Consider the following 22,858-nt stretch of genomic DNA (forward strand, 5'->3'; position numbering starts at 1 on the left):
TTTTTCAGTACTGTATGCTACAATTATTTACTGACCATTATGCGTACTATAGTATGCCCTTCTGCCTTGTTCTTTTCTTTGTTTCACTCCCTGTCTACCTCCCTTTTTCTTTTTTTCCAGCCCTCGCGGTGGGTGAGTAAACTTGTTTTGTGGTTAACTTCCCATGTACCATGACACTTAACTGGCTATCCCTGAATGTGCAGGGAATGAACTCCCCGCAAAAAAAGGGTTAGTTTTTAAATATCTTAAGCAACAGAAAGTGAACATACCGTAGCATGCCTACAGGAGACCCATTTCTCATCTTCTTCCTGTCCTAAATACTTTGATGCCCTGTACCCTCAAGTTTTTTCTGGCTAATGGCCCGACTAAACAGAGGGGCGTTTTGATTGCCATACACAAGTCGGTCTCCATCAGTTGCAGTGGAGAGATTGCAGACCCAGATGGTAGGTACCTTTTACTGCAAGGCACTATTCAGGACACGGAGGTCTCCATCCTAACATATTATGCTCCAAATAATAATCCGGGACCTTTCCAATCCCATATCTGCTCCCTGTTGCAGTCCCATCAGAGAGGCATTCTCCTCTTAGTGGGAGACTCTAATGTTATATTGAACCCTGCTTTGGATAAGTACCCCTTGGAACACAAAGCTCCATGGCCCGATGCAAAAAAGTTTACGCATTCTCAACAAAGTCATGACATTGGCAGGGACTATACCCATTACTCCCATCCTCATCATTCCCATTGCAGAATAGACCATATGTTTGTTCTGAGGAAACATCTCCCCCTGGCTGTGCCTGCTTCCATTTTAGCAGCTCCTTGAATGGACCATGACCCTGTTTTGGTCATATGCCACTCACTACTCAGCAAGCCGCAATATTCTCCTTGGACTATGAATGACTCACTCTTATCTTTTAAGGAGGTCCTCACCGATATTACACAAGTCCCAGTGGAATATTTCAGGCTTAACGCTGGGTTGGTTTCCTCCGAGATGACTCTCTGGGAAGCATACAAAGCGGTATTCAAGGGGCATATTATTCAACTGGCAGCAAAACGCAAGTGAGAACGAAAAGCAATGCGGCACTCTTTAGAAGCGCACCTAGACCCCCTATCCACAATTTTTAAACAGTCCCCTACTCCGGTTAATCGTAAATTATTAGATGGACCGCGTATAGAAATCAATCTATGCCTCACTAAAGAGGCAGTACATACATTATGATGGGCTCGCCAGAAATGGTATACCAGAGCTAACAGACCCAACTCAATGCCCAGATGGCTTCACAGCCCTTTACAATAGGAAGTTAGCAGACATCTTAGCCCCCCATTTAACAACTATGTTCAATGCAGTAAAAGATGGCCATGCACTCACCCCTAACCTCTTAACCGCTAATATTGTTATGATTCCAAAACCCGACCGTGGTCACTCATCTTGGACCAATTTTAGGCCCATCTCACTTATTATTGTAGACATTGAAATACTGACCAAGATCCTGGCCAATCATTTAAACTCCTTCTTATCATGCCTGGTCAAAAAGGACGAGGTGGGGTTCGTTCCGGGGCGACAAACAGTTGATGATATTAGACATAGAATACAACTTCAGCACATAGCCGGTCTATAGCAACTATGTTACTGTCTCTTGACATGGACAAGGCCTTCAACATTTTGTCCTGACGATGGTACTCAGCCACTGTGGCTTTGGATCGTCATTCTTGCAATGGGTAATGACACTATATGACTCCCCCCAGGCTAAGGTCAAATACTATGGTTTCAAATCAGTCCCCTCTTCCATCAGGAGGGGAATACGGCAAGGCTGCCCACTCTCCCCATTCCTATTTATTTTGGCCATGGAGTTGGCAGAGGCGATCTCATCTAACCTGGACATAATTGGTGTTGAAATAGCAGGCACACCCCATAAGATATCACTGTTCACAGATGATATCCTTCTAACCATAACGAAACCTAGAATCACCCTACCTAACTTGTTCTCTTTACTAGACTCTTTTGCCTCCCTCTCTGGTTTGTCCGTTAACCCCACCAAATCAAAAGCCATGTCAATCAATTTTCGGCCCTTAGACTTGATAACCTTAAAAAACACCATCACGTTCCAATGGCTGACCTCATTACCCTACCTGGGGATCCGGCTCACCCCATCCTACGCTATAACTCTATAAGGCAAACTTTCCTCCTATACTTAAGAAGCTGACAGACATGTTGTCCTCCTGGGCTCATCTCCCATTATCCTGGTTCGGTAGGATCGTGGCAATTCGTATGACATACCTGCCGAAATTACTTTACTTCTTTAGAGTCCTACCGGTCCCGATTCCGCCGCATATCCTACAAATACATCAGCGTAAAATCCTGAAATTTGTGTGGGGTTCTACCTGTCCCAGGATCAATAAGCAAATACTATATGCCCGCAGAATCAATGGAGGACTCTCAGTCCCTAACCTACAAACCTACTATATAGCTGCAAACATAGCCCCGTTATCCCAACTCCATGCACAACACCAAATGCCGCTATGGGCCACTATAGACCTAGTGGACTAGCACCCAACACCTATCTCCTCGTTGCCCTGGCTCCCCCCCACACATCGCCCTCTCGTGACGGGGCCATGTCTGGGACATTCTCTTTGCATATGGGACTTGAGTATTCTGCTGGCCTAATTTCTCCTCATCTACACTTACTTCAACTTCTCCAGTGCCCATTGTTCCCACCGGGCTGCGAAAATCCCCAGCAGTTCTCCTGGTGGAAGAAAAACGGTTTCACTGACATCCACTCTTTTTTTACCCCCACTAGGATAATATAATTTGGCACTCTACGCTCCTCTCGCGATATCCCGTTACACAGACACTACAGCTACCTACAGATTCGCCATTTTCTCCAGGGGCTTATAAAATTTCGACTGACCCCTTATACTTTGACCTACTTTGAGAACTTCTGCAGCGCAAGACCCCAAACCTCGGGTTTAATATCACTGATCTATTCCTCTATTATTACCTCTAAAAAAACACTGACATGGCCCTAACACCTTCTATGGGAAAGGGAACTAGTAAAACAGCTAGATCCGGAGGACTGGCAGGTCATGACTTTAACAATATCCAAATGCTCAAAGAACGTCATCTTTTTAGAAAATATCTATAAGGTACTTTACAGGTGGTACACTACACACCAGCTAGACTGGTCTGTTTCATTCCAGCCTACTCCCCTCTGTGTTTCCGAGGGTGCTCCCAGGAGGTCAGAATGATGCACATCTGGTAGACCTGTCCGAGGGTACGCAGGATATGGATCAGAGTTTACTCCCTCCTCGTAACATACTCCATGCTGACCTCAAAAAAGATCCATACAAAGCACTTCTCTACAACCCAATTGCAGAACTGCTTCCCCCTTAAAGCCAGCTGGCTCTGCATCTCTTTACTGCAACCAAACTAACGATAGCTAGGGCATGGAAGACACAGGCACTAAGTTTTGAGGTGGTTAAGAATCGCATGGATGATATAATGGTTAATGAAAAGCTGACTGCTGTCCTTTCGGACACTCATGATAAGTTCCTGAAGGTATGGAGGCCATGGGTTGAATATACTAAACCCACCAGATTTGATACCACCCTTCTTTGGATGCACTCTTGCTCCCCACCGCAAGGACCCACCCCCCTCTCTTTTTTCCTCTTCTCTCCTTCCCCCTATTCTTTACTCCTCCCTTCTTAACTAACCTCAATCCCTAGTACTTCTTTAACCTCCCTCTCAATGCTCTTACTTCTCAGTTGTACTTAAGAATCCATCGGGCCACTAGGCATAGCCTTGGATGAGATGGTTACATGGATGGATACTCAGGACTATACAGTTAGGCCCCTGTTGAGACAAACTCTTCAAGTATTTGTTGAAAATCGGAAGCAGTCCTACGGGCATTCGTGAAACCTTAGTGTGTCTAAACCACTTTCATGTCCACTTTCCTCTACACTGTTAAACTGTGAACTTGCTATGATTATCAATAAAACCTTTTGTAAAAGAATTCCGTAGTCTGGCAGCAGAGGTTGCTTGGAACAATGAGGCCATCAATGCTGCTTTTTCTCATGGTCTCTTGGATACCATAAAGGATGAGATAGCAGCCCGAGATATACCCACTGAGCTGGATAAGGTGATCACATTTGCCATCCTCATTGACTTTAGACTCAGAGAAAGACTCCCTTTTAGAGAGCGTTTGCGGAAGCCTCCTATACATTTGTCTCCAAACTTTGCAGTCCCACCCTTGCCTCCCTCACCTCCCATGCCTCCTGGTACCGAGTCGGCCTGCAAAATTGAACCCATGTACTTGGGCTCCATGCGTCTCTCTGCGAATGAGAGAATCCTTTGGAGGAGGGAGAGATTGTGCCTTTATTGTGGCCAGGCAGGTCACTTTTTGAAGTCTTGTCCTACCCATCCAGGGAACACCTGAACCTTGATGTCCTGTCACGGACAGACCTTAGGTGGCTTTGTTTCATCCACAGTTATCCAGAAGAATAATCCCATGGTTTCGGTTACCCTCTTGGGTTGAGTTTTCAGTCGAGATACAGGATCTAATCAACTCTTGGGCTGCAGGCTTGTTCATTGATGCAGCCTTTGTATTAAAGCACTCGATTCCACTGCAGCAGCATGACACTCCACTTGCCATTGTGGCTCTTGATGGGAGACCTCTACAGCCTGCCCATGGGACCCATGATACTGTTCTGTTGTCCATGGCCGTAGGGGCTCTTCACCATGGGATAATCCAATTCCAAGTTATTTCCTCACCTACGTTTCCACTAGTTATTGGTTATCCTTGGTTACAGAGGCATAACCCATCTTTTAATTGGCTCTGTGCTGAGGTTCTCTCCTGGTCACCACAATACAGTAAGACATGCTTCCAAAAGGTAGCCAAGGTTCTGTGCACCTCTTCACTCTCCCCCCTGCCGGAGGAGTACTGCGATTTTAGCAATGTCTTTGACAAAGGTCAAGCCGGTAGTTTGCCTCCACACCGGTCATATGATTGCACAATTGACCTTCAACCTTGTGCCATACCCCCTCCTGGTCGGGTTTACCCTTTGATAGTCTTGGAGGATAAGACCATGGAGAAGTATGTTGCAGATGCACTTTCTCGAGGTTTCATAAGCAAATCCTTGTCTCCTGCTGGTGCTGGTTTCTTCTTTGTGAAGAAGAAGAGTGGTGAACTGAGACCTCGTATTGATTATAGGGGTCTCAATCATTTCATGATTAAGAATGCCTATCCAATTCCGTTGATTACGAAGTTATTTGACCGCCTTAAGGGAGAAACGTTTTTTACGAAGCTTGGTTTGAGAGGGGCATAGAATCTCCTGAGGATTAAGGAGGGCAACGAGTGGAAAACTGGGTTTAATACCAGAACAGGCCATTATGAGTACCTCGTAATGCCTTTTGGCCTTTGTAACGCCCCGGCATTTTTCCAGGAAGTTATTAACGATGTCCTCTGAGATTTGTTGCAGTTATGTGTAGTGGTTTATCTCGACGACATCATCATATTTTCCAAGTCCCTGGAGAGCCACCACACAGATGTCTGTCGTGTGCTTCAGAAACTAAGAGAGAACAATCTCTATTGTAAATTGGAGAAGTGCAAATTCCATTGTGAACCGGTTAAATTCCTAGGTTATGTCATTTCCACTTCTGGTTTTTTTATGGACCCAGAGAAACTTTTAGCAATCCTACAATGGCCCTGACCCAAGGGTTTACGTCCTCTGCAGCATTTTCTTGGCTTTCCCAACTATTATCGGAAGTTGATTCGTAACTTATCGTCTCTAGTCAAGCCTCTGACTGATATGACTAGAAAGGATGGTAACCCACAGAGTTGGTCTCTGGAGTCCATTAAAGAGGAAGTAAACCCTGATGGGTTTACTTCCTCTTTCATTCCCTGCAAAGGCAAAGCATAATGGACTACTATGCATCGCATAGTAGCCCATTATGTCTCACTTACCTGACACAGGAGCAAGCGCTGTCACCGCTGTCCCGTGTAGTCCGGCGCATCCATCTTTTCGGTGGGGTCTCGCAGCTCCGCCGCAGTCATTCGGCGGAGCCGCGATGACGTCACTCCCACACATGCGCACGGGAGCCGACACGCGCGGCAGCTCCATTGTTGGAAATGCCGCACTCAGTGTGCCTGCGCATGCGCCCTAGACAGCGGTGCCTGTCTTCGGGCAAATATCTCCTAAACCGTATAGGTTTAGGAGATATTTCTTGGACCTACAGGTAAGCCTTAATCTAGGCTTACCTGTAGGACAAATGGGGTTTGTAAGGGTTTACAACCACTTTAAAGCCTTTGAGAGTCTCAAGGCTGCCTTTGTTTCTGCTCCTGTGTTGGCACATCCTGATCCTACGTTACCTTTTATCCTTGAGGTTGATGCTTCAGAGACTGGAGTTGGCACCCTTCTGTCTCAACATCCTACCTCTGAGAGCGATATACATCCTTGTGGCTACTTTTCCAAGAAATTGTCACCTGCGGAGTGAAATTACGAGATTGGTGACAGCTGTTAGCGATCATTTTAGCCCTGAAAGAATGGAGACATCTCCTTGAAGGTACCACTGTGCCAGTTCTCATTCTTACTGACCATAAGAATCTCACATTCTTGTCTGAGGCTGAACGCCTCTCCCAGAAGGGTGCGATGGGCTCTTTTTTTGTCTAGTTTCAATTACATTGTCTCATTCTTACCTGGTACTAAGAATGTAAGGGCTGACCCTTTGTCACAACAATCTTCCGTCACTTTTAAGATGGAGTCGGTTCCTGTTCCTGTGATTCCTCCTGATCATATTCTGGCTACAGTTTGCACCAGTCTCACTTCTCCTTTGGGTGACAAAATTCTTGCTGCTTAGGTCCATGCTCCTCCTGAGAAACCTTGTGACCGCTGCTTTGTCACAGAGAGTCTCCGTACTGCCATGCTCCAGACTTACTATTCTCCCAAGGCTGCTGGCCACCCTGGGAAGAATGAACTCTTTTGGGCCATTTCCCAACAATTCTGGTGGCCTAGTCTATGTGCCGATTGTAACCTCCTTCGTAGCTGCCTGTTTTGTGTGTGCTCAGAGTAAGACTCCACGACACCTTCTAGTGGGCCTCCTACAACCCATACCCAATGGAGAAAGGCCCTGGACCCACCTGTCTATGGATTTCATTGTAGAGTTACCCAACTCCCAGGGCAACACAGTTATCCTTATGATGGTTGACCAGTACTCGAAAATGTCCATTTGTATTCCACTTAAGAAGTTGCCCACTTCTAAGGAACTGGCTTTGATTTTTGCTCAAGAGATTTTTCGCATACATGGGCTACCCAAGGTGATTGTGCCTTGAATTCTGCTTCCCAATTGTCCCAGTTTATGGCAAACTATGGTTTATAACCTTCCATGTTGCCTGACTCATTTGTTCCGCAGAGTATTCCTGCATTAGAAGAGCATCTCCGTGGTCTTCGTTCCACTTGGACACAAGTCCAAGAGGCTTTGCTACATACTAATGATAGGTACAGACTCCATGCTGACCGCAGACGCCGGCCTGTGCCTTCCTACCAGATTAGGGACAGGGTCTGGCTATTATCTCTCAACCTCCAACTTCGTGTTCCCTCTCTGAAGTTCACACCTCGGTTTATTGGTCCTTTCCATATTCTTCACAGGGTTAACCCAGTGGCTTACGCATTAGACCTTCCTTCTAATTGACAGAAACCATGAACCAGACCGAGACAAAAGTACAATTAAATCTGTTTATTAATAAAAAAATAAAAAGGTAAATAGAGTAAGCATAGTCAAAGCATAGCCAGAGTCCAGTAACCGGATCGAGTAGTCAGCCAGGTCAGAGTTCAAAAACCAGATCGGGTAATCAGCCAGGCCAGAAGTCAGGGATCCAAGTAGAGGAACAGCAAGCAGCATAAGGAGCCAGAAGGGATGTCAGCAAGCCGATCTTAAAACAGGAACGCAGGAGATGGTTTCTTGTGATGTGACCAAGGCGAGATGAAGTGAGCTGGACATCTTTAAGTAGGCAGGTCAGACGAGCAGGATCAGGAACAGCTGGGTAACTATGGAGAGAGATGAGAGCTGGCAATTAGCCGACAGCTTAGCAGCCAGCCCAGAGAAGGAAGGGCTAAGCCAGCCCTGACACTAATATATGTATGTCAAATGTATTTCTTGTCTCCTTATTAAACCTTTGGTCTGCAATCGCTTTACCACCTCGGTAAGTGTTTCTGTTAAAGATTTGCTTGGCTGACATTTCTTCTGACTCCAGATCCTGCTTGCTGTTCTACTACGCTCATCTCTGGCTCCCTGATGTTTTTGCTTGTCTATCTATCTGGCTATGTTTTGACTATGTTTTCTCTGGTTACCTTTTTTTTATTATTATTAAACAAGTGTGATTTAACTGTACTTCTGTCATATAAAGAGAAATTGTCAGTCTTATATAAATAATAGTAAACTACACAGGTAGTATCTAGAGGTGATCAATCTCTCATGATCACATCATGTGCAATTGATCACCTTGAGATGCATCTCTGTAGCTCACTCTATAGGGAGCCATTTGTTTAATCGTCTTAACAACTGACTGATTCTTGTAATTAACAGTAATTTTAGTAGCATGAATAAACAAATAAAAATCGTCTTCATAGCTCTAATGAGGTGAATGACAGCAATTGTTTAAATCGCTCAGTAGCAATAGAATAAAACCACCTGTCTGGCTTAGTGGAGACCCCAGCCCACACTACCATATATATATTCTTATATAGAAAAATACAGTGAACAAGCACAGAGATAGTGCTTAGGTTTCTTAAAAGACAGCCCAGCACGAAAATAAATTACTATGAAAGCACACCATAAAAAATAAATAAAGTACAAATTTTATGAAGTAAAGAAAAACAAAGATAAAAAAAAAGTTTATAAACGAAGAAAAAAATGACCAGAAGTATTATAGTTCACCTTTAAATATGATTGGAATATGCAGATGACTTCCCTTAGGCTCGGTTCACACAGGGGCGGCACGACTTGCAGCGCCGCGACCTGCACACGATCAGCGGCGACTTGCAAAACGACTTCTGTATAGAAGTCAATGCAAGTCGCCTGAAGTCGCCCCAAAAATAGTACAGGAACCTTTTTTCTAAGTCGGAGCGACTTGAGTCGCTCCTATTAGAACGGTTCCATAGTACAAAACGGAGCGCGACTTGTCAGTCGGCGAAGTCGCCTGGACAAGTCGCCCCTGTGTGAACCGAGCCTGAGCATGTGACCTTGGTCTTTGCACCCTTATTGAATTTGCCCAATCACGTGCAAAGATAATAAAACATTTTTTGCCTGAAAATGAATGGGTGATGGAAGTCAACACAACTTCACCACATTCACTAAGTTCTGAGGAAAATTCCCTTGCAAAGTAAACTGCCTATTTACCTTTAGTAAACAATCCCCTTGGCATTGTCTACTGTTAGCTGTGTTGACTATATATTTATTTGGCCACTCTATAATTCTGATTCTGGGGATTCTGGCATCCTTGTGCTTGAATGGCAGACTGCAAACATTAAAAAACATACTGTATGTTACATAATCATAATTTTTCAACAGGAGATTCATGCTTACAAAAGCTAATCCTTTATAACCAGCACCAAAGTCTAATCTTTGCAATCAATAGTGTTAGAAAATAGGAAACTGCTGCTTGAACACACAGCAAGTGACAATAAAACAGTCAGATGTAATATCACTTAAATATTGTTATCTTTTGCTTCCAGCATTGTATTTTCATCGCTTTGCATCTGCAGAATATTACTGTATTTTCCTCAGTGTGGTGTTTTATCCCATTTATAGCTTTACCTTTCTCAAGAGCATATTAAAGATGTCATTTTATATAATCCTACACGTTGTCTTTTACTGGAGGAAAGCTTTTATTTCTGAAGGAAAACTTCCTAAACTGCAATAAGAAAAAATGACACCCACAGCGCCTAGTGATTTTCCATTAAGAAACATGCATAAACATAAATGACTAAAGAAGAAAAGAGGAAATATACATTAAGCTTTCCTTTTATTTAGAGTAAAGTATTATTATTATCTTCATTCAGGACACCAACATAGCTAGAGAACATGGAACTATTCACATTAGTCTTTGACAAACTTACATCAAAATGTCACATGCACACACAGTGGCAATGAGATCAAATTTGAGTACCCAAAGGAAATCAGAACACAAACACTAGTGGTATATAATTTAGTTCACTTGTTCCTTTATTTCATTTTAGTTCTGCTATTTCCAAGTTTAATTTTAGAGAAACAAATGCTGGGTATGCTTCATTTTTTTTATGAGTCTTTGTATCGTTTTTTCTATGTGTAATACATTACTCCTTAATTACATCAACAATCTCATTGCTAAGCATGTGAGCTATTAAATTGGCAGGGTGCCTCACTGGGATTTAGTTTTCCATTCCTTAAGGACAATGCATCAGAATATTGTACAGCCACACAAATACATTTCAATGCACAGTATATCATGGTTTGGGCTGTCACTCAGCAAGTATAAAGCTGAGAACATAACGTGCCAGCGTGGGAACTATGATGAGATTTCCTTTTTCGCTTCTTGTTTCAGAGTTACAAAAGAAAGTGAGGAGACTCTCCAAAGTAATTTGAAAACCCCTCTTGGATAGTTCTCACTGGGATAGATATACCCATTGAAAGATTTTACCTCTATTCCTGTTTTGGTGACAGCTACAAAGTTTTGGATTACCACTTACCTTCTGTCCCACTAACAAAGACCACTAGGATCAATACTGAGGCTGAACCTCCCCAATGGGTCCAAAGTCAGCAATGACAGGGGTTTTGACACTTTTAGGGTCTATGTCAATGGGTGTTGGACTTAAATCGATGGCATCAGTTTGACATCAGTTTGTGACACTTGACAACATTAATTATAACTAGCACAAATGTTTCATTATTTATATTACTATACAGTGCCTTGCAAAAATATTCACCCCTTGGCTTTTTACCTATTTTGTTACATTAAAGGCTTTAGTTCAATGTTTTTTTTAATCGGAATTATATGTGATGGATCAGAACACAATAGTCTAAGTTGGTGAAGTAAAATTAGAAAAATATATACATAAAACTATTTTTCAGAAATAAAAAACTGATAATTGGCATGTGTGTATGTATTCACCCCCTTTGTTATGAAGCATATAAAAAGATCTGGCAACCAATTACCTTCTAAATTCACATAATTATTGAAATTATGTCCACCTGTGTGCAATCTAAGTGTCTGTCATTACATATACACACCTTTTTTGAAAGGCCCCAGAGGCTGCAACACCTAAGCAAGAGGCACCACTAACCAAACACTGTCATGAAAACCAAGGAACTCTCCAAACAAAGGACAAATGTTGTTGAGAAGTTCAAGTCAGTGTTAGGTTCTAAAAAAAATATCCAAATCTTTGATGATCCCTAGGAGCACTATCAAATCTATCATAACTAGACTTGTGCACAAAGGAAATTTTTGTTTAGTTTAGTTTAGTTTTCATTTGTAAAATACATCATTTCGTTCTGTTATATTCGTTATGTTACTTTAATTCGTTTTCGGACAATTCCTTATTTCTGTAGAGTGTCAATATTCGTTATACTGAATCTCGAATCATGTTGAATTCATTCGTTATATCCACTATAATTTCTTTCCTATTAGTTTAAATTCAATATTTATATATGTACATATATTCATGATAATGAATTGTAGTTTGGAAAGTTGTTTGTCTATTGAATCTATTAACACACACAATGACAATATCTCTTCTCCTCTGCTCAAATACAATACAACACCCTTCTCACTCAGTTCTCAGTAATGAATACACTTTGCCATAAATCCAACCTCCAGCACAAAATGAATCAGCTGATTGGACCGTAACATTTACTTTGAGTTGACCTTTTATTTCATTCGATCTTTAACGAATTATTGCATCATGCCGAATTCATTCGTTATATCCACTATAATTTCTTTCTTATTAAAAAGGATGCAAAATTCAGCTGAATTTCGATTCGTTACGAAACGAATGTCTAATCATAACCAAATGGAAAGAACATATCACAACAGCAAACCTGCCAAGAAACGGCCGCACACCAACACACACGTACTGAGCAAGGAGGGCATTAATCAGAGAGACAGCACAGAGACTTATGGTAACCCTGGAGGAGCTGCAGAGTTCCACAGCAGAGACTGGAGTATCTGTACATAGGACGACAATAAGCTCTATGCTCCATAGAGCTGGGTTTTATGGCAGAGTGGCCAGAAGAAAGCCATTACTTTCAGGAAAAAAAACAAAATGGCACGTTTTGAGTTTGAGAAAAGGCATGTGGGAGACTCCCAAAATGTATGGAGGAAGGTGCTCTGGTCTGATGAACTTTTTGACCATCAAAGAAAACACTATGTTTGGTGCAAACCCAACACATCACCTCACCCAAACAACACCATCCCCAAAATGTTTTTCAGCAGTCGGGACTGGGAAACTGGTCAGAGTTGAGGGAAAGATGGATGGTGCTAATTACAGGGATATTCTTGAGAAAAACCTGTACCACTCTGTGTGTGATTTGAGGCTAGGATGGAGGTTCACCTTCCAACAGGACAATGACCCCAAACACACTGTTAAAGCAACACTTGAGTGGCTTAAGGGGAAACATGTAAATGTGTTGGAATGGCCTAGTCACAGCCCAGACCTCAATCCAATAGAAAATCTGTGGTCAGACTTAAAGATTGCTGTTCACAAGTGCAAACCATTCAACTTGAAAGAGCTGAAGCAGTTTTGAAAGGAGGAATGGGCAAAAATCCCAGTGGTAAGTAGTGGCAAGCTCATAGAGACTTATCCAAAGCGACTTGGAGCTGTGATAGCCACAAAAGGTGGCTCTACAAACTATTGACCTTAGGGGGGTTGATTTTTGATTTGATTGATTTGATTGATTTTTCTGTTATTTTGTCCTATTTGTTGTTTGCTTCACAATAAAAAAAATCTTTAAAGTTGTGGGCATTTTCTGTTAATTAAATGATGCAAATCCTCAAACAATCCATTTCAATTCCAGGTTGTGAGGCAATAAAACACGAAAAATGCCAAGGAGGGTGAATACTTTTGCAAGGCACTGTATACTGTATATTTACATATGCATATTTATTTATTTAGGTTTATAGAATATATATATATATATATTGTGGGGGGTTAGCTTGTGGGGATCACCTTTTTCTGACGGACAGTCAGCAAATGGACATTTTCTTAAAAATCTGGCAGATGCCAGGTTTATTTGCAGAAGGTTCTCAAAATAAAGACAAACAAACAGTAAATTAAATCCTTGCCATCCGGTGCTAACTAAACAAATAGTCTCCTCTCTATACAGTTCGGGGCCTGTCCCCGGCACCCACAAAACATGCCAAAAAGCAAACCTTTTAGTCCAACACCCAGAGCTCCTCTTACTCAGGTTCCTTTCTGAGTCTCAAAACCAGAGTGACCTGCTGTGCTCTCTTTCTGGATATTTAAAGTCCAGCTGACTGTAGACTCCAGTGGACCCGAACATCCAGACCGGAACCGAGCCTGCCACAGAGGCTGGAAAAACCAGGCCGGATTCCAGTTCAGTCCCTTACAATGGAACAATTGCGAGGTGAAATTTACCTATTATCGTGTATCTGACCTTGCATACCTTCACTATATATATATATATATCTATATATATATATATACATACACACACACACACACACACACGCGCGCACACACACATATATATATATATATATATATATATATATATATATATATATATATATGTCTGTGTGTGTGTGTGTGTGTGTGTGTGTGTGTCTTTATGTTAACCTACATGCAATACAAAAGAACTGTTCTTCAACGACCTAGTGTTCTAAGAATTTATGAAACAGTTCACAATCTATGTGTTTTGGGATCTGCTCTAATAAACTCTGTTTTTCCATTTCGGGATAACATCCAAAGCAGCCTCGGGCAAACCTGTTATCATTTTTCCCTGAATCCTAAACCAGTCTTTTGTTTACTGTGTGACATGTCATGATGTAGCCATGATGGGGCATCTAATGAACTAATATCCACAGTTTAGCTGTTCTCAGCAATTCTTGCAGTAACAAACACAGCCAGAAGAAAAATATTGCCAGTTTAAAGCCTGTGACTTGTTTAAGTATTTTAAGAGATGCTCTTTTACTATTAAAGCTTCTCAACCAATGTATTATTTACAAACTGTTTATCTTTCTGCTGTATTATAATTGAAAATTTCCTTTATGCTAATCCCAAATATTGGTGCAGTACTGAAGATTTTGGACATGATTTACTCATTTTAACAAGCATGCTCTTAGTCCATTGATCTTGAGTAATGCACTTGGATTATTTAGATGTACAGGTACTTTCACACGACCCTTTTACAACTATCCTCTTGGGATGATGCACATGCAGTCGCTGATGACTTAAGCTATATATAAGTAAACATGTCAGGATTCTCTTGACTGGTAATCTGCTAAATTTGACTCTGTATTATGCAGATCTAGATATTCACTGGGGTGAAATGAAGTAGTGGAGGTATCGATCAAACCCTATACTGTTTCACTTCTGCAATTATGAAACTCAAGGTCAATGACATAATGTATATTCCCAACCCCCGAAATCACAGAAAATAAACCAATCAGTACAATTTATTTACTGAGATGATGTAGTGCATGGCTTCATGGTTGAATTAATTACATTATTATACATATGTGTGCACTTCCTACATATTTGAGCAATAGTATGGGTTCAAATATGAGCAGTTATTTCACTAATGATGAGAAGCACCCATAAGGCTGTGTACCACAATTTTTTGATAAATGAAGTACATTATTAAGTTAGAACATTTATATGAATTTCATTAACTTTTGCATTCTTTCCCCAACTGTTTTGTTCTTATTTTCTATTTTCCCTCTTAGTTTTCTTTTTGTAATCTTGTATTCCTATTGATTGATTCTGTATGTGTTTTGTCTTTTCTTTTTAGACTGTATTTTGCTCAATGTTAGTTTGTCATTTCACAGAACTTTTGGTTGCATAACAAAATATTCATTGTTACTTTTGTATTAATAATGCTTCTGATTGAAAAAAATACTCAGTGTTCCCCATAGAAATAGACTTAACCAAGTGACCTACATTCACTATTTTGATGATGTCTTAGCTTATCTTCGAAAGGTATTAAATCCAAAATAAAGATTTGATATGTTTCAACTTACCAATCCTTAAAGTGTTACTAAACACACAACAGTGAGATCAGTCTGTATATGCAGCATGCTTGTTATACTCACTGTGGAACCTAAGGGGTTCATTTTGTGCATTGTGTAAAAAGGCTGTTTGATCTTGTAAACAGATCCTCCTCTTCTTCCACTGACTCCAGAACAGGTCTGGATAAGACAAAGTTACTAGGGTTAGGCTGCACATGCTCCGTTTGATGTGTATTGCTAGATAGTTTTTTTTTCTTGGGATAGTGCATGTGATCAGCACAGGGCCAATCAGCACTAATTGCTTTGCCATGTTCTGTGTACTGTGGGAGACCACATATAGTGAATGCAGGGTCTTAGGTTTAAGTAACACATTAATACCATAAATAATAACATGTTATTAGATTTTTACTCCAAGAGGATATAATGAGTTTGGCAATTCTAGAGAAATGCTTAACCACTTGTTGCCCATCCACCCTCAAATGACGGAGGAGCCAGGTGGCTCTCGTTCTGGGATGACGTCATATGTTCCTAGGACAGGGTCCTGGGTTCAGTAACACTTTAAATATGTTGGCTTTATTTGTTTTCGTTATTCCCTTTATTTTTACCTGTTGATCCAGTCAGTAACACAATTCCTGTTTTAGAGTATCTTCTATGAGGAGCAACAGAGACATCTTTGGACAGCAGCATTTTCAAACTGGAAAGATGGTAGTGTTAGATACACTAGCAGATTTAGATGGATTTTACTAAAAAATTAAAGCCAGACGCTTACTAACAAATTTCAAGCAGTTACAGCAACATTTTTTCCACTTTTAGGTAAAGGTTTCACATAAATGAATAAAAGCTAACTATTGTAATAACAGTTTTTGTTTGGTTTAATTCAACTTTAACAGCTTGATTGGCCATCAGGGCTACTGGAACAAATGAGGATTTCAATTTTTTTTTATCAGAATTGAAAAGTGCAACAAAATTTAACTTGAAGATCTCCATCTAATTAAATGTTATTTTAAATATGAGAATAATTGAGAATAGTTTTAAGACAGTATTTAAGTATACACAAGACAGGAAATAGTCATGTTTTTTTAAATTTGTCTCATAAAAATAATTCATAATAGGACTGAGGACAATCTCCTGGTGTCTGCTGGATCTTAAATCCCCAAAAATATTACCAGCTGTTGACTGGATAGAACCGTTCATTATTTTCTCTAGTATAGACCAATTATTTAACATACATTTTGAATAAGCAAAGATTAAAGAACAAGCAGCTTATAATTTACTAATTTGGAATATTTCTAGGTCCAGGTAAATTTGAAATACATATTAGGAGCAAAGCCTAACTGCTTGCTACTTCAGTTTGTCTTAATTCTACATTAGTTAAATACACCAATCCACCCCTATGTAAAATTGTTGATGATGTGAAAACTCATACATTTGAATAAAGAGAGCCACAAACCAAATCTATACTTGTCTTAAACATTTGAATGCCATTGGTGACACAGACATATCTTAGCTGACTACCACCCATATGCAGCATTCACTAACATTGTTTGCTATTTACCTTGAAACTTGCAGTATGTAATAAATACACATGATCACTCGTGGTCCTTATGTACATGGCTTGGAACTTGTTCTGTCCATTTTAAATGGTTCACCCCTGAAGACCAAACAAAATTGATGCTGGATCACTATAGGGGATCTTTTCAGTAACTTTTGAAAAATGAAAAAATAAATTACTTTTGCAGATATAACATTTTACCTCAGTAATTTTCCTGTCACTTGAGGGCTGCCATCGGGAGTCGAGTCAACTCTTCTTTCGCTTCCCATTGCTATGTCTTTTACTTCTACACGCTGCTCCGATCAATGATTTACATCAAGGAATGCACCAACTGATCTCTTTAGCTGTGAAATGAATGTTCATAATTGCTTGGCAGGATAACATGAGATGGGGAATGGTCTGGGCCTAGCTTAACTTTAACACTGGGTGTCTGCTTTCTGCAGTTTTTGTTTTGTGTTGACAACTGCCAAATATAAAGATGAAGTTCTTATATATAGAAATAAGAATTCTTATTTTATGGACGCTTCCACTTAAACCATTTGGGTTGGTTTATCAAAGGAAAATAGGCCATTCACCTTTCAAGGGCATTTCCCCTTAGCTGTGAGAATGTGGGAAAATTGGACTGACTTCAATCATTCAATCACGTACAAGCCAAAATCTGAATTTTCCCCACATTCACCAAGCTAGCATAAGTGAAAGTTCCCCTGCAAAGTGAACAGGCTATTTTTCATTGGTAAATCAATCCAATTGAATTAACAATGTACACAAGACAGCATAAACATTTTATCACAGAGGTATAATTATCCTTTGGTTGGTTCTCGTTCTGTTTGGTTCTGTTGGTTATGTTTTTCCCCACCTTAATGCTGACTCCACACTCATGATTTTGACTCACTTTTAACTATATTTCCATTGAAAAAAACAACCAAATACAACTTTCTACCAACATAATCTAGCTCATGTGTTGGTGGTAGGGTGCATTGAAATGCTAATTTGTTTTTGTGATTAAAATCTGGTTAAAAGCATTTGAAAGTACCTAACAATTGCAACATATGGTATGTTGACCAACAAATATTGTTGATGTCTGCTTTTAGATCTACACATTTCCTGGTTTCAAGTGAACAAACAACAATATAAGGGGTTTTCATAAAGCAAACATGCCTTTGAATGCCTTGGAGGTGGTTTAGATGAATTTCCAAAATATTTTTTTCCTTCGTTGGTCACTGACAACTAGAAAACAATGGTGGCTGAAAGCTGTTTTAAAGTTGCCAAATTGCCAGCATCCAATTTGAGCTGAAACCAGGAAATGAATAGTTCATGTGAATATTTCCAATCTCAACATCTCATACAAGAACAGAACCTGGTGGCTTCCGAAGATTTATGTTTTAACTGAAGATGTATTATGTGTTGAATTATGGTACTATCATTTGAAAAAATAATGAGTCAGACTTATTGATATTCAGTACAGTTCATGACAATATAATATATATATCACATTGTTTATATATTTAATCGCTGCTCACTGTTTATACTCCTTGTACAAGTTTCTTTCTGGAATGTCTGTCACGTTAAAAAAAAACTGGTAATAAGTATAGAGTACAGACACCTGGAAGTACCTGAACTTACCTGCAGCAGCCTGCAGTCCCTACAGTTATGGGCCAATCCTGGGTCATTATGATCAGGCAAAACTTTGTGACTTCCTCCCATCCCACTGACATATTGATTGGCCGATCAAAATGTAGGGGGTTCCTCACTGGCCAATAGAAATGTTCATGAGCAAGAAGCTTAGACATGATGAGGATGATGAGGGACTGCATGCATGCACCTAACTATATACCTAATAGTAGTTTTTTTTTCTAGTGACAGAGTGACTTTAATAATGCTACTAAGGTGAGGACAGTCAAATGTTGACACTCCTTCCCCAGCTCAGTTGTAACTTTTTTTTGGAATATTGAGTCAAATTATTTTGATTGACAAATCATCTAAATAGAGACGGAGTTGCAAAGTAAGTCTATTCCTATTCCACAGGTCAACAAGTGTGATCTAATAAAAGTGTCATGGCTTCTTTCAGGTAGTAGGTGTGACCTTGAAGAAAAAGTGGTTCAGTCTTCCAAAAAGTGACTTGACCCCAATTTTGGTGGGTTATTATTTATTTTTCTCTACAAGGAAATTATTCACCTGCATGCATAGCTATATATAGTTGTGTAACCTCAAGATTTATTTCTGTGGGACTAATATAGTGTATGCATTTAGAAGCATGCTGGTAGATGTAGCAAAAATATAGGTTAGATTTTCAGAAAAATGTTGTGATGTTGTGTAACCTTTTATCAATGAACCGGAATGCACCTGCAGCAATGAGCAGCTGACTATGGCTCTTAGTATCTGTAAGGGAAAAGCTGCCATAATGATAAGGCAAGGAGACTTGATTTTTAGTTAGCGTCCTCACTTATTCATTTTCACATGAAAAGGTGCTATTCCTTCCATGCAAACCTGACATATCCTTTGTTCATTACTTTTAGCTTATTGATTTGAGCAGAACAGTAAAATAATATTGTTTGGCACTGATTTTACCTTTTTTAAAGTGTACCTGTCACCTAAACACAGTGGAAGCAGCAGACTTTTGTAAGGTGGAGCATTAGTCATGAAAACCTAATCCTTCATTTTTATATTTTATATCAGTCACTATACAAGGGCTACTAAACAAGGGCCACTAATCATGGATTAGAAGCTTTTTAGGGTAAATAGGTTTTCACTGTATTCATCCATACATTTATATGACCTTAAATAATAATTTTTCCCTAGCAACAAGAAATAGATCCTCTCCAGCAAAAATTTATTCCCCAGTAGCCAACATCAATAGACCCTCCAGCACACCCCAGAACCCCTTGCCATTACATACATTCAAAGCTTATGGTGTCAGAACTGCATTCCCCCACGTTCAAGCTGAAAAAAAGCCCTGGTTATGCTACACAGGCAGCGTCAAAGGGGGCAGTACCAGACAGGTTCTAACCATTCTACTAGATTCATCTACTAGAAAATTACTACTACAGTATTATTATTAATATTATTATTACTACTACTACTATTCTAATTCATCTACTATAAAGTTAAAACAAGTTTTGTCTTTAGATATGTTTTAAGAGTATTTAAAGCCAAAATGTTTTAATTCTGTTTCAGATACAGTGTAGAATTGTTAGAGTAGCACAACTACTTGGGAATTTCACTCTCTCCTCTCTCTATGTGGGACGGGAAATGATGGGAAATGCTTTACATTTTTATATTGGTCATCAGGGGCAGAAATATTTCAGTGGAGACAACTGATCCAATGACAATTGTCTATGTGCAGATTTTGTATTCACTTTGAGGCTGGGTTCACACCTATCCTAATTGGATGCAGTGTCCTGCTGTGACCAGCTCCGTGCTCTAGTGTGAACCCAGCCTAAAGTGAAACTTCACCTAAAAGGGAGCGTTCTGCTTTAAGACCCCTTTCACACCAGGGCGTTTTGCAGGCGCTATAGCGTTAGAAATAGCACCTGCAAAATGCCCTAAAGAAGCTGCACCGTTGTCTGTAGTGTGAAAGCCCGGGGGGTTTCACACTACAGCGGTGCGCTGGCAGGACGTCAGAAAAAAGTCCTGCCAGCAGCTTCTTTGGAGCGGTGAAGGAGCGGTGTGTTTACCGCTCATCCACCGCTGCTCCCCATTAAAATCAATGGGGCAGCGCTGTAATCCCACCGGCAAAACGCTGCTATTGCGGCGTATTGCCGGCAGTTTTAACCCTTTTGCGGCCGCTAGCGGGGGTAAAAGCGCCCCGCTATCGGCCAAAATTCGCCGCAAAAATAGCGGCGTTTTACCACCCACACTATCAGCGGTGTGGCGTGAAAGGGGTCTAAGTACTTTTCTCCCCTCCTCTAGCACATTTGGAATGTAATTTATGTTGAAGGGCCTAGGCAATACAAGAGGAAGTTGGGCACCCCTCTCTTTACTTGCAGTTTTTTGGGATATGTCACATAAGTGCACAAAGGGCTGCATGGCTCACACATGTGCCATAAAAAGCTGTCTGTAAGGCTAGAAGCTCTCATAGCCAGCTTCCCACAGCTTCCCACAGTAAAGCCGGGAACCCAGAGATTAGTGAAGAACTAGACCGGATAAGGATGGTGATGGATCCCTGGACAGGTAAGCATCCTTCTATTAAAAGTCAGCAGCCACATTATTTGTGGCTGCTGACATTTATTTACTTTTTATTTCTTTAAGTTGATTTTCTTTCTTAGTTCTCACTGTGTCTCGTCAACAGTCAGCAAAAAAACACTGATAGAGGTTATAGACTTTCCTACTCCCTAACTCCTTACTCAATATATAGTAACTGGAACAGTAGGCTAATAGTGTCACAGCAGTAAGTAAGGGTATGCTTTCATACATACATATCCCTAAAGTTACGTTAGTATATGTAGAGTCTACCATTGGTTAAGCTGTCCTTCTGAAAATGCTAGCTGTCTGGCTGTCAGTCTGAATTTATAGCTTGTGTACTGAATATCCGGTCCAGAAAATATGAGTAGATCAGTAGTTTCCACTTTAATGGGACTTTCCTGATTTCCATGTTTGTTCCAAGTCAGTGATTCAGAAAGTCAGTGGGTTAGCATAATAGCGTAGAGTCTAATACATTTCTTTGAAGGGTTTACTATTAAGGAATACATACTTTTTTTCTTGCCATTGACAGAACTAAACATTACAAAGCTCAAAGTTTCTGAGACCTGGCCTGCAAGAGAGAAGCCATACCGATTGTTTCTTGCTACCATTAAAATACTGCTTTGTGTTTCTGAAATGGCAGCCTCCCCGGCACTAAACTGGAAGTTCTGTCATTCTAGAATCACTCTATGTACTCATGGCATGGCCGGATGTCAATTTGTTCACAATTGATGTACAGTGCTTGCAATCTATACATGCTTCAGTATGCCACCCTTCTCCCCGCATCTGGCTCATTGGAGTGACTAGAGATAATGGGTAGACATGAAGTTATATGGCCATTTAGGATATTGCTCCAGTTTTTATTCTTGTGAATATTTTTTAGCCCACCAATGCAATCGAATTGTGAGTAGGTGACTGGTACACTTTAATTTACAAGGGGTTCCGTGAAGCTGATCCAACAGCAGCTCATGAAAAATAGAGCAGCTGCTTATTTCAGCCAATAAGATTTCAGCTTTTATTCCATGAGTTGCACTGTAAGAGACTGGAACATGCTGCCTAACTATGTGCTATAGGCAACAGCTCTATGTTTTAGGGTTCATAAACTGATTCTGCTGTATATGAAGTATGCTTGTCAATGTGCATTAGTAATTAAAGCAGCATTTGAAGCAAGAAATTGTAAATATTAGTGTTGATTATTCTACATCCAGAGCTGGTATACTAAAGGCACAAAAAGGATAATTTTTCCAGACCCAGACTTTAAAGAATTTTGCATATATATGTTCCTCACTGCTCTTTTTAACCAAAAGATTGTTTTTTACAGTCTTTTTTCAAGTTTAGAAATCAATTGGATTTAGCTGACCTTGTGAGATGTTTATACTAAAGCATAAAGCTTGATGCAAAAAACTTAATGATAACCCAAGGTCAGGCACTAAGCTTGTTGTCTGAGCCATAAAAGGCTTAAAATGTTTGTGATGTATGTACTTTCCAAACTCTATATATCCCAGAAAAACAATGCTCCTGTCCACTTTTTAGGCAAGACATACGTAATTTGAATCTCAGCTGGTTCCTACTGAATCAGCTGAGATTTGAACCGTGTATGGGCAGGCTGAAAGTACTCAGTTGATTGATCAACTTGGGTATAACCAGCCTGCCAGATCTACATATGATTATCACTAGTGGCTGCTATAGCCGCTAGCAATAATCAATGTCTTCTCCAGGCAGGGACAGCTTCCTTTAACACATAAAATTGTATCACATCCAGATAAAAGAAACAAAATATTATGCATTTGAGAAAATTTGGCTTTTTTCAATTTTCTAATAGAATAAATGCTGCTTTAATCTACCGTAACATTTTGGATAGTATAGCATGATATCTTTCACTGCTATGGAGATTCCCTATATTGATAGCATGTTT

At 40.2% G+C, this 22,858-nt stretch overlaps 1 protein-coding gene across 4 annotated transcripts in view; it reads left to right on the top strand.

The window, feature by feature from the left end:
- PEX5L (peroxisomal biogenesis factor 5 like) overlaps nt 1-22,858 on the top strand; it is a 377,606-nt gene that overhangs the window by 152,717 nt on the left and 202,031 nt on the right. For 2 of the 4 annotated variants that reach the window (XM_077487914.1, XM_077487916.1), the window contains exon 2: nt 18,833-18,898. The exons of the other annotated variants lie outside the window; for them this stretch is intronic. In XM_077487914.1, coding sequence (XP_077344040.1) covers nt 18,833-18,898 — 66 coding nt within the window. The remainder of the gene's footprint in view (nt 1-18,832; nt 18,899-22,858) is intronic. 4 annotated transcript variants of the gene reach the window in all.

The sequence above is a fragment of the Lithobates pipiens genome, unplaced genomic scaffold, assembly GCF_037356315.1.
Source record: "Lithobates pipiens isolate NorthernLeopardFrog02 unplaced genomic scaffold, aLitPip1_a1.2 Scaffold_18, whole genome shotgun sequence".
Lineage (NCBI taxonomy): Eukaryota > Metazoa > Chordata > Amphibia > Anura > Ranidae > Lithobates > Lithobates pipiens.